This window comes from Brachyistius frenatus, unplaced genomic scaffold, assembly GCF_029030835.1.
Source record: "Brachyistius frenatus isolate BFR_SWC_R1_liver_20210118 unplaced genomic scaffold, ASM2903083v1 Contig_149, whole genome shotgun sequence".
NCBI lineage: Eukaryota > Metazoa > Chordata > Actinopteri > Embiotocidae > Brachyistius > Brachyistius frenatus.
Genome location: NW_027210748.1, coordinates 813,081 through 826,935, shown reverse-complemented (window position 1 = coordinate 826,935; position 13,855 = coordinate 813,081). Strand labels below are relative to the sequence as shown.

General features: G+C 46.4%; 1 protein-coding gene across 4 annotated transcripts in view; it reads left to right on the top strand.

Moving 5' to 3' along the window:
- Positions 1-13,698, top strand: part of LOC138631095 (cyclic nucleotide-gated channel beta-1) — a 32,455-nt gene extending 18,757 nt beyond the window's left edge. For 3 of the 4 annotated variants that reach the window (XM_069715838.1, XM_069715835.1, XM_069715837.1), the window contains exons 4-7: positions 2,006-2,215; positions 3,304-3,866; positions 4,613-4,704; positions 11,597-13,698. In XM_069715838.1, coding sequence (XP_069571939.1) covers positions 2,006-2,215; positions 3,304-3,866; positions 4,613-4,704; positions 11,597-11,689 — 958 coding nt within the window. In that variant the 3' untranslated portion in view covers positions 11,690-13,698. The other variant, XM_069715836.1, reaches the window with a different exon arrangement.
- Positions 13,699-13,855: the final 157 nt, after the last annotated feature.

The window sequence follows — 13,855 nt, the reverse complement described above, 5'->3', positions numbered from 1 at the left end:
AGCAGCTACCTCCGCAGATGGAGGAGCAACAAACTCTAGCTCCTATTTCTCAGCCTTGATGAGGAGTTCTTTTTTTTTTTTTTTGATACACTTTATTAATCCCCGAGGGGAAATTTCTTCACTACAGCAGGGGGGCTCTCAGGGGGGAGATGCTGCAGCAGGCTGCCACTAGCGCGGTGCCAGGTAACCTGACCTGAGGTGCATGTTTTTTGGATGATGGGAGGGAGCCGGAGAAAACCCACGCAAGCACAGGGAGAACATGCAAACTCCGCACAGAAAGGCCCAGGACCGGATTCGAACCCGGAACCTTTTTTGCTGTGAGGTGACAGTGCTAACCACTGCACCACCGTGCTGCCCAAAGTTCAGAGCGACCCGCACAAGAGAGGACCTTTGAGTGGCAGCAGGCATCATGGTGCGGACGAAAGGAGGGCCTGGACTTAGCAGAGTCTCAGCTGAGACACAGGGCTTTTGGTGGGCGCAGTGGCAATTGGCCAGGCAGGGCCGGGAGCCATTTCTTAACCTCGCATAGAGACACCATCTAATCCTGGAGGAGGTGTGGGCAAGGAGTCGAGGAAGAGCAGGCCAGCGGGATGGTGAGCATGTGGCAGCAGGTTGCATGGACCAGGATGGAGGGTGCGCTGGAGAGGAAGATAACCTTGGCATCACATCTGGCAGGCTGAACCTCCGGGGTAAGAGTGATTCGCAAGCTTGTCCCCGGTGGCCCTGAAAAAGGCTTACTGGAGGACAGCGTCAGTAGCTGCTCAACAGCCCCAGGGGAGGGCTGCTACCGTTGGTGAAGCTATCTGCAACGCCATGGACCATCAGCCGGGCTGCTCACCTCTGTGGCAGACTCAAAGTGCAAAAACAAAGGATGGAAGATTTAGATAGCCTCGACTATTCTGACAAATTTAGATATAGCACTCAAGGAGAGCTTTCTCTCCACCTGTGTCAGCTGTGCACCATGTGAGTGTAGCAGGTGTTCAGCTCCGCCTTTCGTGAAACACACAGAGATCAGAGGAGACAAACGTCAATGCCTGAAACATGCAGCAGTGACTCTCACACTAAGTTGAAAAGAAACGGGTGTTCATAAATTCAGTAAATAACATAAATGGAATATTTTTGCTGGAGAAATAAGCAAATGTCTGTCAGTGGCTGAGTGAGGGATCAAAGTTACACCATCGGTTGCCGAACGCTGCGACTTCCCACCCACCACCGCGAGTAAATTCTCAACCTGGGAAATATTGGTATGTTCCTTTGACATGTACAACCTTCCTAAACAGCGTTGTAGACCATGTCCACTCCTGAGCAACAGTACTGCCTCGACAGGTCAGAGCTGTTTGGATGGGGACCGACACAATATCAGGCAGGTGATTGATCGGTGTATGTTGAAGGTTTTTCTTTTTGCCTTTGCCCTCAGTGGGCTATTAACATTAGTGTTTTATAGGTTTATAATGTCTAACATAGTCACACTAGAATGTGATAGAGCAGATTTGTATGTGTTAACAACTGGGATATATAAGAATTTCATGTGAGAAATATGTTAAATCAGTAACCAACACATTATTGCATCGGTGACTGACCATAAAACATAATGTTTCACCTGCTTCCATGAAAATGTCCAAAAATAAATATTGATTATGAGAAAATTTCTGGATTAAGTGGTTTAGGGTGTACTGTAGTTGATTTTACAGTTTGCCCATGAAAAATGTAGAAGTACATTGAGATGTTGAACTGTTGAAGATGTAATGGAAGCGAATTCACCTTCATATCGCATTTCTTCTACTACAGGCAAAGACTTTGTCATGCTACAGAACCAGTAACTATATGGTGTCCCAACACCAACTGAAAGCATAAAAGGAAGAATAATAAGTGTTGGAGTGTTTTTAGACACTGTTGCATGCTCAGTTCATTTTGTTATTGTGTCATTATAACCACAGTGCGATGGTTGGTTTGTAAGTCTTACAAATCCTAACTTACGCCAGGTTTACTCCTGTCCTGTTTTAAGGGAAATTCAACCCTCCGTGCACAGGGACCCTCCTCTGTCCTCTACGCTGTCCCCAAGTTCAGAGGACTCGGGTCTGGATGACCCGTCATACCGCAGCCCCCTGGAGGAGTCAGAGACTGCGGTAGAGAGAGAGATCCGACTGACTCTTGAGAGAGAGGAACGGCACCGCAGGGAGAGGGGGATGATAGCACAGGGCCTGACGATATCCAGGTACGATAAACAGAGGCTACAACTATATAGCAGCTTCAATCAGTTATTCAGGCTTGCAGAATCCCATCGGTGACTGACCATAAAACATAATGTTTCACCTGCTTCCATGAAAATGTCCAAAAATAATAATAATTGTCAGGGCTCATTAAATGTCCAAATTGAGAGTATCACAGGGAACGTGCGAGCAGGAATGCAGTGACATTTTTTCATTAGATGAAGAATTTTAGGGTGATTCTCAGAACCATGAGCACACTCAAGATTACATAAAGCATTTTAATGGTTTTAACTCATAGGTTTGGAATTGGACAAAGATCAATATTACAACCCAGCGGCTCTACTAAATAACATGCTTTTTCGGACTCGCCTAAATCGGTGGAAAAAAACATAACCATGAGGACAAAGTTTTATTTTATTTTTTTGGCTAGCAGTTGGAGGCAGTAGAACGATGACACATCATTGAGGTGTAACATTGCTTTGGCAAACATTATAGCAAAAATAAATTCTGATGCATCTGTTAAACACCCTTAAAACTGCATTAAAAGTTGATGACCACATGAGGGCCACACAACAAGCCGAAAAAGACCATTGCTATATTAACAAGTCGAAAGGGTGCAATTAAAGTTAATGTGATGCTAAAATATTTATGTACACATCCCACATAGAAACAGCAGTCAGCATCTAAATTCAGTGAATTCTCCTTCTATCTCTGGAGTTGCTAATTCCACTATGCTCCATTTGGTTGTTTACTTGTTTGTTTGATGGTTGGTGATGGGCAGGAAGTGTTCAGGGAGCTTCTCAGAGCTTTTTTCACGCAAAACAAAAAAACAGCTGCCTGCAGCCAGAAAGACAAAATAGTGAGTTAATAGAGTCTTAAATGCCTTGTAGGGCAGAGTTCGATGACAATTCTGCTTCAGTTTGTCACACATTGCACACAAAGATTTGATTCATTGTTTTCACCTAAAAAAAATGAGTAAGACTAAAGCTTTAAAGATTTTGAATATTCCCCATCAGAACAGATTTAATACAGTTTTAGCACTCAGAAGGATGAATTACCCAAAATGAAATCTGTTTTTTTTAATGTGTTGCAGACCGTCCAACCTGCAGATAGGACGATCTCCACCCAGACCTCCAGCCTGCCGCACCCCGACTCTGTCCATCTCCCCATCCCCGTCCTGCTCCTCCTCCCTCCCCCAATCCGTGTATCATGAAATGACAGCCAATAACGTCATCATCCTGGAGCCCGACTCCTCTTGCTCCTCCTCCAGAAACCGCATCCTCTCCTCCGCCATCGGCAGCCTCTCCGATTGGCCGGCCGGCCGGGACGTGGCGCCCTCCACCAACGTCATCGTCGTGGAAACCTCCAATCTGATTATTCGCAGCGCTTCCGAGTTTTGCCTAAGCTCCGCCCCCATGTCCGTGGAAACACAGGAGAGCACGTTTCTATCCAATCCGTTTTTCAAGCTCCGCTCCCTCAGCAGCCAGTCGCTGGTGGAGCAGGAGATCAGGATGGTGAGGCAGAGGGAGGAAGAGTGGAGGAGGCAGAGGGAGGAGATGTGGAGGAGGAGAAGAGAGGAGGAGTGGAAGAGAGGGCGAGAGCGGTACGACACCGTGCTGGTGTCCCCGGGACTGAGCGATAGCATCAGCTACAGCGGTACGTACTGGAGAGACCAATCAGGAAACAACTGAACACACACAGAAACTCTGTTGTTGTGTTGTAACTCCGTTCAAGTGATTCACTGAGGCCAATTAATGGTGGCACATTTTACTGCCCCTTGTCCTAATTCAGTTAATCTACAATTTCTGATTTAAAATAGCAACATTAAATATATTGTGTTGCCTTGGAGCCTAGAACTTGAAGGCAGTATTTTCCCTGGAAACTGAATTCAGAAAAAAATTGGACAATGAGACAATCATCCAACAGTCAGAGAACCAGTGAAACCTGGTCTTCTACAGAGTGATGCCTTGGGGGTCGTTTGTAGCCTCAATGTATTTTTAGTCTGTTTATGGTGTGTCCTTCGGAGTGAGTCAGACCCACACAAGTTTGTCAGTCCAGAGAAGAGTTTCTGAACGCTCCTGTAGGGCTCATGTTTTGTTGCCAGAGAGGAAATAAATTCATGATGACTGAAAATAAGTTTAAAGCTTCTCCCAACATCTTTAGTGCAGAAACGGTCGTTGAAGAAAGTATTTTAGCCAAGACAGCCAAGAATTACACTGCAAATAGAACACTGGTGTCAGCGAGGAATATCTTAGTATTCGGGTGGTCCTATATTCAGGTCAGTATCATAAATGTTCAGATGATGGTTGGTTTTAACCCTAAAATGAGATTTTTTTTTTTTTTTTTTTCATTTCAGTCTTGACAGTGTAACAGTCATTTTGTTCCCTTCAATTTCATTCCAGTACCAGATGTTCCGGACAGATCGGTCTCCTCCCCCTCGTCCCCCTCCAGGACCCGCAAAATGGAACGATCCAGTTTGTCTTGCGACCACAAGGTTGGCTAGCACACACACACACACACACACACACACACACACACACACACACACACACACACACACACACACACACACACACACACACACACACACACACACACACACATTGCATTATGCAGCCTCAGTATAGAAGTTAATGGAAAATCGATATGTATATGTAAACAAATGGCTAAATAAATGCATTACTATGGATACAACACTCCTTTGGTGAAACATGTTTTTAAACTCAGACATCAATGGGGACATCAGAGTTCCTTTTTTGAGTCCCCATTATACTCTCTAATACAAACATTTATAGGACACCTGTTACGAACAAAGGATGTATTTTAGCAGGAGAGGATATTGAAGAATTTGACGTAAGGCCTTTGATCGGAAATGACCGCTGGGAGAATTTGGGAGAAACAAGCTGTTAAATGCTAAAGAACACTAAAAGGCTCTAAAATGATTCATTGTTTATATAGAAATATTGATGGGTGCAGCATTATTAGTTTGTGCATTACAGATACTCCCCATGAGGAAGCATCACATTTATATAATATTTTTCTGACAGTGCATCCGGAAAGTATTCACAGCGCTTCACTTTTTCCACATTCTGTTATGTTACAGCCTTATTCCAAAATGGGTTAAATTCATTTTTTCCCTCAAAATTCTACACACAATACCCCATAATGATAACGTGAAAAAAGTTTTTTGTTTTTTTTAAAATTTGTGCAAATCTATTCAAAATGAAAAAAAAAAAATCCTATGGCCATAAGTATTCACAGCCTTTGCCATGACACCCAAAATTGAGCTCAGGTGCATCCTGTTTCCACTGATCATCCTTGAGATGTTTCTACAACTTGATTGGAGTCCACGTGTGATAAATTCAGTTGATTGGACATGATTTGGAAAGGCACACACCATCTATATAAGGTCCCATAGTTGACAGTGCATGTTAGAGCACAAACCAAGCCATGAAGTCCAAGAAATTGTCTGTAGACCTCTGAGACAGGATTGTATCGAGGCACAGATCTGGGGAAGGGTACAGAAACATTTCTGCAGCATTGAAGGTCCCAATGAGCACAGTGGCCTCCATCATCTGTAAATGGAAGAAGTTTGAACCACCAGGACTCTTCCTAGAGTTGGCCGCCCGGCCAAACTGAGCGATCGGGGGAGAAGGGCCTTAGTCAGGGAGGTGACCAAGAACCAGATGGTCACTCTGACAGAGCTCCAGCATTGCTCTGTGAAGAGAGGAGAACCTTCCAGAAGGACAACCATCTCTGCAGCACTCCACCAAGCAGGCCTGTATGGTAGAGTGACCAGACGGAAGCCACTCCTCAGTAAAAGGCACATGACAGCCCACCTGGAGTTTGCCAAAAGGCACCTGAAGGACTCTCAGACTATGAGAAACTAAATTCTCTGGTCTGATGAAACAAAGATTGAACTCTTTGGGCTGAATGCCAAGCGTCCAGTCTGGAGGAAACCAGGCAACGCTCATCACCTGGCCAATGCCATCCCTACAGTGAAGCATAGTGGCGGCAGCATCATGCTGTGGGGATGTTTTTCAGCAGCAGGAACTTGGAGACTAGTCAGGATGGAGGGAAAGATGAATGCAGCAATGTACAGAGACATCCTTGATGAAAACCTGCTCCAGAGCGCTCTGGACTTCAGACTGGGGTGAAGGTTCATCTTCCAACAGGACAACGACTCTAAGCACACAGCCAAGATAACAAAGGAGTGGCTTCAGGACAACTCTGTGAATGTCCTTGAGTGGCCCAGCTGGAGCCCAGACTTGAACCTGATTGAACATCTCTGGAGAGATCTGAAAATGGCTGTGCACCGACGCTCCCCATCCAACCTGATGAAGTGTTATATTTTCATTCTTTATTTTTAATTCACTAGCTAGGACCCCGCCTCGGCTGGGGGCGAACCTTCATTGATTGGGGGAGATTAAGCCAGGGTGAGTTTCGCGGTTTGGGGGAAGGCTTAGTCGAGGATCCACTGCGACTCCGGGGCCTTGCAGATCCCCGAGATCTCCATGTGGGACGGAAGGATAAAGTCTGTGAAACATGATAACCATAAGTGAAACGGTTTAACAAGAGGGAGGGAGGGTGGGATGCAGAAAACATGAACAGGCTGAGGTTTAGAGTGGGTAGATATTTATAGGAGTGTGGCCGGAAGTGGGGGAGTGGTTGAGGCGTGGTCCTGCTCCTGAAATTCAGCTAAAACTTCATCTCCAATTCACTGGCTAGGACCCCGCCTCGGCTGGGGGCGAACCTTCATTGATTGGGGGAGATTAAGCCAGGGTGAGAGTTTCGCGGTTTGGGGGAAGGCTTAGTCGAGGATCCACTGCGGCTCCCGGGCCTTGCAGATCCCCAAAAGAAGCTATCCTAAGAAAGCAAGGCTGCCTGCCCTTTGCGCAGGTCGTTGAAGCTGTGGTGGGTGTAAAGTTGGTAGGCTTGGGAAGACCAGTGCCCCATGACCTTGATGAGGTGGTCTGGGACTCCTCTGCTTGACGCAGTGGTTGCTGCCCCTATGCGAAAGGAGTGGCCGGAGAAGGAGTCAGGATTAATCCCCGAGGTGATTAGAACTACTCTGAAGTGTAAAAGGAACCAGGACCGATTGGCAACTTGGCCTGTTTCGGTGATGAACAGCAGTTCAGGGGAAGAAGTTTGCTGCGTTTTCCTGAGCTGAAGATAGTGTATGAGGGGTTCATAGGGGCTCAGATATGAATTTAGTTTAAAGTAAAATACGGGAACTGGGTTGCTGACCTGGTTTGTTTTGCTCCATTTGAGCGAATAGCCTAAGCAATCTTCGGAGATGGGATAGAGGTCGGATACGCAAGGGTGGAGACTAGGGTTAAACTTGACTGAAGAAGAAGCGAATTCTGAGCATCGCAAGAAACCGAAGAAAGCAAGTAGAAACATGGATTCCAGAGTGCGCGCCAGGTGGGCGGAAAAGTGGTTAGAACGAAGGGTGGCAATGCAGCGAGAAATAAGATCAGTGGTTAGCGGGAGACGGCGAGGAATCGGTGTAGGTGTTTGGCGCTGAAGGCCTTTAATAAGTAAAGACGACTGGGAGAGCGTTGCAGGGGAGCAGGGAGAGCCAGTGAGTAATTTTGCAAATAAGTTGATACCGCTGAGGTAAATCTTAATGGTAGGTATCTCGATGTGGAGAATTGAGTGGACATGGGAGATGAAGCTGCATACGGAGGCCACGTCGAAGGAAGGGAACGGAAGGTTAAACATGGCGTGGAAGGAGCGGAAAGAGTTCCAGGCCATCCGGTAAGTAGAAAGAGTGCTGGGGGCTAAGCTGCTGACGATGGCTTGTTGGGGAAAAGCGATGAGTTTTGAGATGGTTCGTTTCAAACGAGGAATGTCATGTCTGAAAATGGCGGGACGGGTTGGATTCTCCTCCACGTCTGGAGCTAAGGTTCTGAAGATCTGGAAGGAGAAGCGAGACAAAGAGTCAGCGATGGAGTTATGGTGGCCAGGAACATGTTTAGCTCGGAGAATAAATTGATGAGTGACCGACAGCCACGTGAGACGGCGTATGAATGGCATGATCGTGGGAGAGTTTGTTCTGCCTTCGCTAATGATGTCGACTACGGCGATATTATCAGAATGGATGAGGATAGACCTTTTTGGCCACTCGTGCCCCCAGAGGAGAGCGGCAATAACGATCGAATATATTTCGTGGACTGCTGAAGATAATTGGAGGGAGCCTTGGAGGAAGTTGCGGAACTCGATGAGCCATTCAGCTGAAAACCATCCTCTACCGTAGTGGCCTCCAAAACTGGTGGAAGGAGCAGCATCGGTATAGAGCTGAATGCCTTCTGGTTTGGAAAGTTGGTCATTGTAAAAGAAGGTGATACCGTTACAGTTGGAGAGGAGGTGCAGCTGCATCTGCATCTCTGTTCTGGAGGGGGTATCCATGGAGACTGGATCGATAAGTGAGGGTGTGGATAATGCAAGGGAAAGCAAGTACGAAATAAAGGAGCGGCCCTGGGGGATGATGCGCAAGGCAAAGTTCAGATGTCCCAAGAGGGAGAGCAGTTGTCGTTTGGTGCAAGAGGGAGTAAGAAGAAAGTTTTGTAGGAGGAGAATGATGCGGTGGAGTTTCTCCGCGGGCAAAGAAGCTTGGAACCGGACAGTGTCGAGAGTAATCCTGAGAAACTCCAAGATGTGTGAAGGACCTTCTGTTTTCTCTTCAGAGAGAGGGACGCCAAGCTGAGTGAAGACTGATTTCATGGTCGAGAGACCGTGGGCTGGAGCTGATAAAGGAGGAGTTATAACTAGGAAGTCGGGTGAGTGGTGGCTGAAGGTTGGCTTTGGGGACGTGGTTGGATGGGGATGGTGCACGCGGAGGCGGGATGGGAAGGGGCGCTGCATAATTTGCAGGGGAGAGCTGGACGGGCGGCAAAAATGCGGCAGTAGAGTTCCTGGTTGAGGGTACCCCAGTAAGTGGCCTGGTTGAACTGGAGGAGACGGGCTGCGGCTTCTGAAGCGAATTGGATGTGGTATTGGTAAAAGCCTGATCCGCGCTAGGTCCAGGATTATGGAAAGGTAATTATCTAACTCTGTCCTCCTAGCTGAGTAGGGGGTGCAGGGGACATCTCTATACAGGGAGAAAGCGTACGCGAACTCAGGCGGGGTGAGCTCTTTGGAGCGAGCTGGCGCTGAGGTACGCATGATAATGAGGCTCTCATGGCTATCGATCACCCTAGGTTCAGCGTGTTGGTGGAGGGGAGGGAGGATGAGTTGTGCCAAGTCAACGTATTTACCTGAGATTATCTGTTGTCGGAAGTTCGCGGAGATGGGAGAAGTTTTTTTTTGTGTGTTTGTTTGTTTTTTGGCAGCTATGTTGGGTGGAGGAATCGCTGACACCAAGGATAAGTGCTGGGTGTGTGGTTGGAGCAGGGGAAGGGGGAGGAGGGGGGCTGGAATCTTAGTGCAGGTAGTGTGGCCGTGGGACTGCTGGGTTGGAAGAATGGGGAGGGGGGTGGCGGTGGCACAGAGCCAGAAAAGAGAGCATCGGATGGTTGGAGGGTAGGGGAAGAAGGAGTAGGGACTGGCATCCCGGTGCCAGGAATCTCCATGGTAGAAGGGTAAACTGCGGCCCTCGTTGAGCTGGGGAAGGTCGCTGGAGGCGCCAGAGGAAAGGGGGCAGAAGGGTTGTAAGTTGGCAGCCCCATGGTGATGATGGGCGCTGTGAATGGATGAGAGAGGGGGAAAAGAGGAAAGAAGACCTGGCAACCCGGTGCCAGAGTAGAGGGCAGAAAAAAGGGGCGTGTGGAAGAACAGCAGTAGTACGGACTAATGAATCCAAGCCAGAAGGTGGGATGGAATGCTGTGGAAATTGAAGAGAGGAAAAGAGGTGGCATCCCGGTGCCGCTGTGCAAAGGTGAGTTTGCCGGAGGAAGTGGAGGGGGATGAGAGGTGGCGCGCTGCAAAACCTGGCAACCCGGAACTTTGTGGGTGGGTGGGAGGGTGGGGCTTGGAGGTGCATGGTGACGTCACTGTCGTTGACGTTACGCCGGTGTGTTTTGGATGGAGGTACGTCTGTGTTTTTTGCCTGACGTGACTTTTGGAAAGTTGTGAGGAGTTGGAACAGTTTTGCTTTGTTGTTGGAGCGGTGGTGAGGTATCCCCTTCTCTTTTAACGCTTTTAGCTGACGGACTACGGTCCGGTCGGAGATCTTGGCCAGTGCGTCTTCGACGGGGGACCTGGCTGGACCGCGGGAGTGGTGGCGGAGGCTTTGAGCGCAGCGCGCTGGGGAGCCGGAGTTGTCTGAGACTCGTTCCCGAGCGCTGGGTCTGGGGCGAGCGGAGGAAGAGAGAGGGGACTTACGTTGCCGTTGGCTACGTCTGGAGGTGGCAGGTCTCCCTCTGTCACCGGTGAGTGAGTTATTGGAGGACGGCCGTGGATCAGAACCTTTGTACAGAAGGATTGAACGGAGAGAGGGATTCTGGTGGATGCAGCTGGTCGGCTTGTTGGAGATCGGCGATTTGGCTCCGCTGTGCTGTCTGGGTGTTCCCGGTGGCGGCGTCTTGTGGGTAACCCTGGGGTTTTTGGAGAGGGCAGCAGATCGAGGGCTTCCCTTGGGTGCATGGGTGGCCTGTGTGAAGGCAAAACAATCGTCGTTGTCGTCGTCGTCAGACGGGCTGAGGAACAGCAGATCCATGTTTGGTCCAAGGTAAGATTGTTTTTGTTTTTTCCTTCTGCGTGGCGTCTGGTTCCGGATGCAGAAAACGTGAACAGGCCGAGGTTTAGAGTGGGTGGATATTTATAGGAGTGTGGCCGGAAGTGGGGGAGTGGTTGAGGCGTGGTCCTGCTCCCGAAATTCAGCTAAAACTTTATCTCCAATAGATTTGCAAAAATTTTAAACAAACTTTTTTCATTTTGTCATTATGGGGTATTGTGTGTAGAATTTTGAGGAAAACAAATTAATTTAATCCATTTTGGAATAAGGCTGTAACATAAAATGTGGAAAAAGTGAAGCGCTGTGAGTACTTTCCGGATGCACTGTACTTACAACAACATTCACTCTATCTAATTACATACATACATTGCATGAAAATCCTATTAAAATGTTCAAATTCTTGATTTCTTCCTTTACTCATTCATTCATCTGCTACCTTTATTAATTGTGAACTTTCTGATTTGTGAATCAGTTGGATTGATTCCATTTTTAATCCTTTAGTTCACAATTCAGCAAATGTCTTTGGCTCATTTTTGTCATCGACCCATCACACCTGCATCCAATTTATCCAATGATTCCTTCCACCCTCCTATCCTCTGTGCATTTCTGTTCTCTCCATCCATCCCATAATCCATCCACGCATCAAACCATCCGTTTACCCCACGTGTCCTTGCTCCAGTGGTTCAGCTGAATCTTCCCTCCCCTCCAGTTCCCCCTTTCCCTCTCCTCGGTGCCTCGACGACAGAACGCCATGGCGCAGCGATGGGAGGCGTCCCTATCGAGCAATCAGAAGAAGGAGTGAACAACGACATCAACCGACAGCAATTTCAAAAGCCAAAATGAAGTCCCACGTCTGTCGCTTCCTTACTTTTACCCAGAAAACTGAAACGGTCCTGTTTTTAAACAGCCAGCAGTGTTTATTGCAGTGTTTGTCCAAACCGTGCGTTAGAACCCAAAATGGGTCACAAGTGTTATTCTTCTGCCGGATGCAACATGGAAAGAAAGAAAGAAAGAAAGAAAGAAAGAAAGAAAGAAAGAAAGAAAGAAAGAAAGAAAGAAAGAAAGAAAGAAAGAAAGAAAGAAAGAAAGAAAGAAAGAAAGAAAAGAGGAGGTGGAACGGATCTTTGATGTCTGAGACAGATTGGAACTGCCTATAATGTCACGTTCTCCTTAAACATAAAGCTTTGGTTGATTTAACATACATTCCTGGGAAGGGAGAGGGTGGGTCACAGTAATAAGTGAGAATAATAATTGTAATTATACCTGTACCACTGTTTTTTGCCATGTTATGTTTCAAATGAACTTCAGAAAGCAACATGTCAAAACCTGCAGCATTCCTCGTTACGTTCAATATTTACGGCACCTTGATTTGTAGACGTGAACGCAAGTAATACTATTTATTGATATTTATTGATTTTTTATTTTTTTTTATTAGTGAGTAACTATATATGCAAATATAACTTTGCATTTTTTGCATCCTTTTAAAATGACAAATCGTGTACTTCAAAGGTTTCAGGTCAGACTTTGAAAGTTGCTGCCAGAGTGAGATGTTGTCGACGAAAAGCGTTGAATGTTCAATGTTCCAGGTTTCCATGTCGTTGTTGTCGGCGAACTGAAAACCATTTGAGTCCTTTGACGAAAAGCTGTTGATGATCAACACATAACTAAGCTTGTTTTTAATAATGTCACTTTTTTTTCTACTAACTATGACATTAGTTTTGGTGAGCTACACTCCATTAATGTCGAGGCACCACACTGCTACCACGCTGTTTCCGATTCGTAGGCGTTAACGTACACACGAGTCCAGACGGAAGCTTTTTCTTGGATTTATGTAACTTGGCCGAACTAGCACTCGTGAAAGAGTCTGATATTCTAACCCCAAAGGTGAAGTGAGGATTTTTACAGATTTTTATGTCCCGTCTCGATTCCTACAAAAAGAGATTTATTGTATTGTATTTTTGCCGATCATATTTATAACATTAGTGACGTCTACAAATCCTTAAAGCTTTTATTTGTAAAAAGGTTTGTGATATATTGTGACAGATTTTGTAGGGGACGATGTTAGTGTGTTGTGTGGATGGGTGTCTGTCAGTTCTCTCAAGTTGTATTTAAGTCAACTCGGCTGTTGGATGAAGTTTATCTGCCGGTGAGATGATGATCCGGCGAGCAGTGGAGCAGAAGTTTGAAGTTGAAGCGTCCCATAAATTTGACTGTGTTTTGCTCAGATTCAGTCAGTCGCTGCTGGAGGTTATTACCAACGGTGACCAGGAACCACGTTGCCGTGACAACTTCTGGAAGCTCCGCCAAAGAGGTCGAATGTTGTTTCACTTCAGAAATTTTTCGAGTAGTGTGTTAAACTAGACTTGAGAAAAACCCATCCTCTAAAGCTCCGAGCTGTGACGTATGAAATATGAGACATTCTGAAGGAAGAAATGTTTTGTGAAAAGCAGATTCAGGTTCAGCGTGTTACGAAGCGACTGCGTTTGACGTACACTCAGTGTTTCCTCGTGATTTCACGGCAGTCGGGGCACTTTTTAGTTTTCGTGCACTTTATGACATCAACTCTTTTCATTTATTTAAGATACTTTAGCTTTAGTTTTGAAACAGATTTGTGCTTTTAGTCCTAATTTCAGACATTTTTGTTAGGTGTAGAACGTCACCACTCAGCGGGACTCTCAAAGACAGCCATTTTCCTCACTTGTGTCAGTTGCTCTTTTTTTTCTATTTATTAGTTTGTTTGCCTTGCGTTCCAGTCATGTATTATTGCCAAATGAAAGTCCGGTGATCTTCAATAAAGCGTGCAATCCCTGAGTGCTGCTGTGTGTGTGACTTTGGATTTTTTTTTTCCGTCAAGGTCGGAAACAAACACGGAAGGTTTACAAAAGCAAAGTCAAGATCAGATTCAATTTGGAAACATTGCACTTTGGATTGGGAACTTCCTGAATCTAATACGTTTTCTAGGATATTG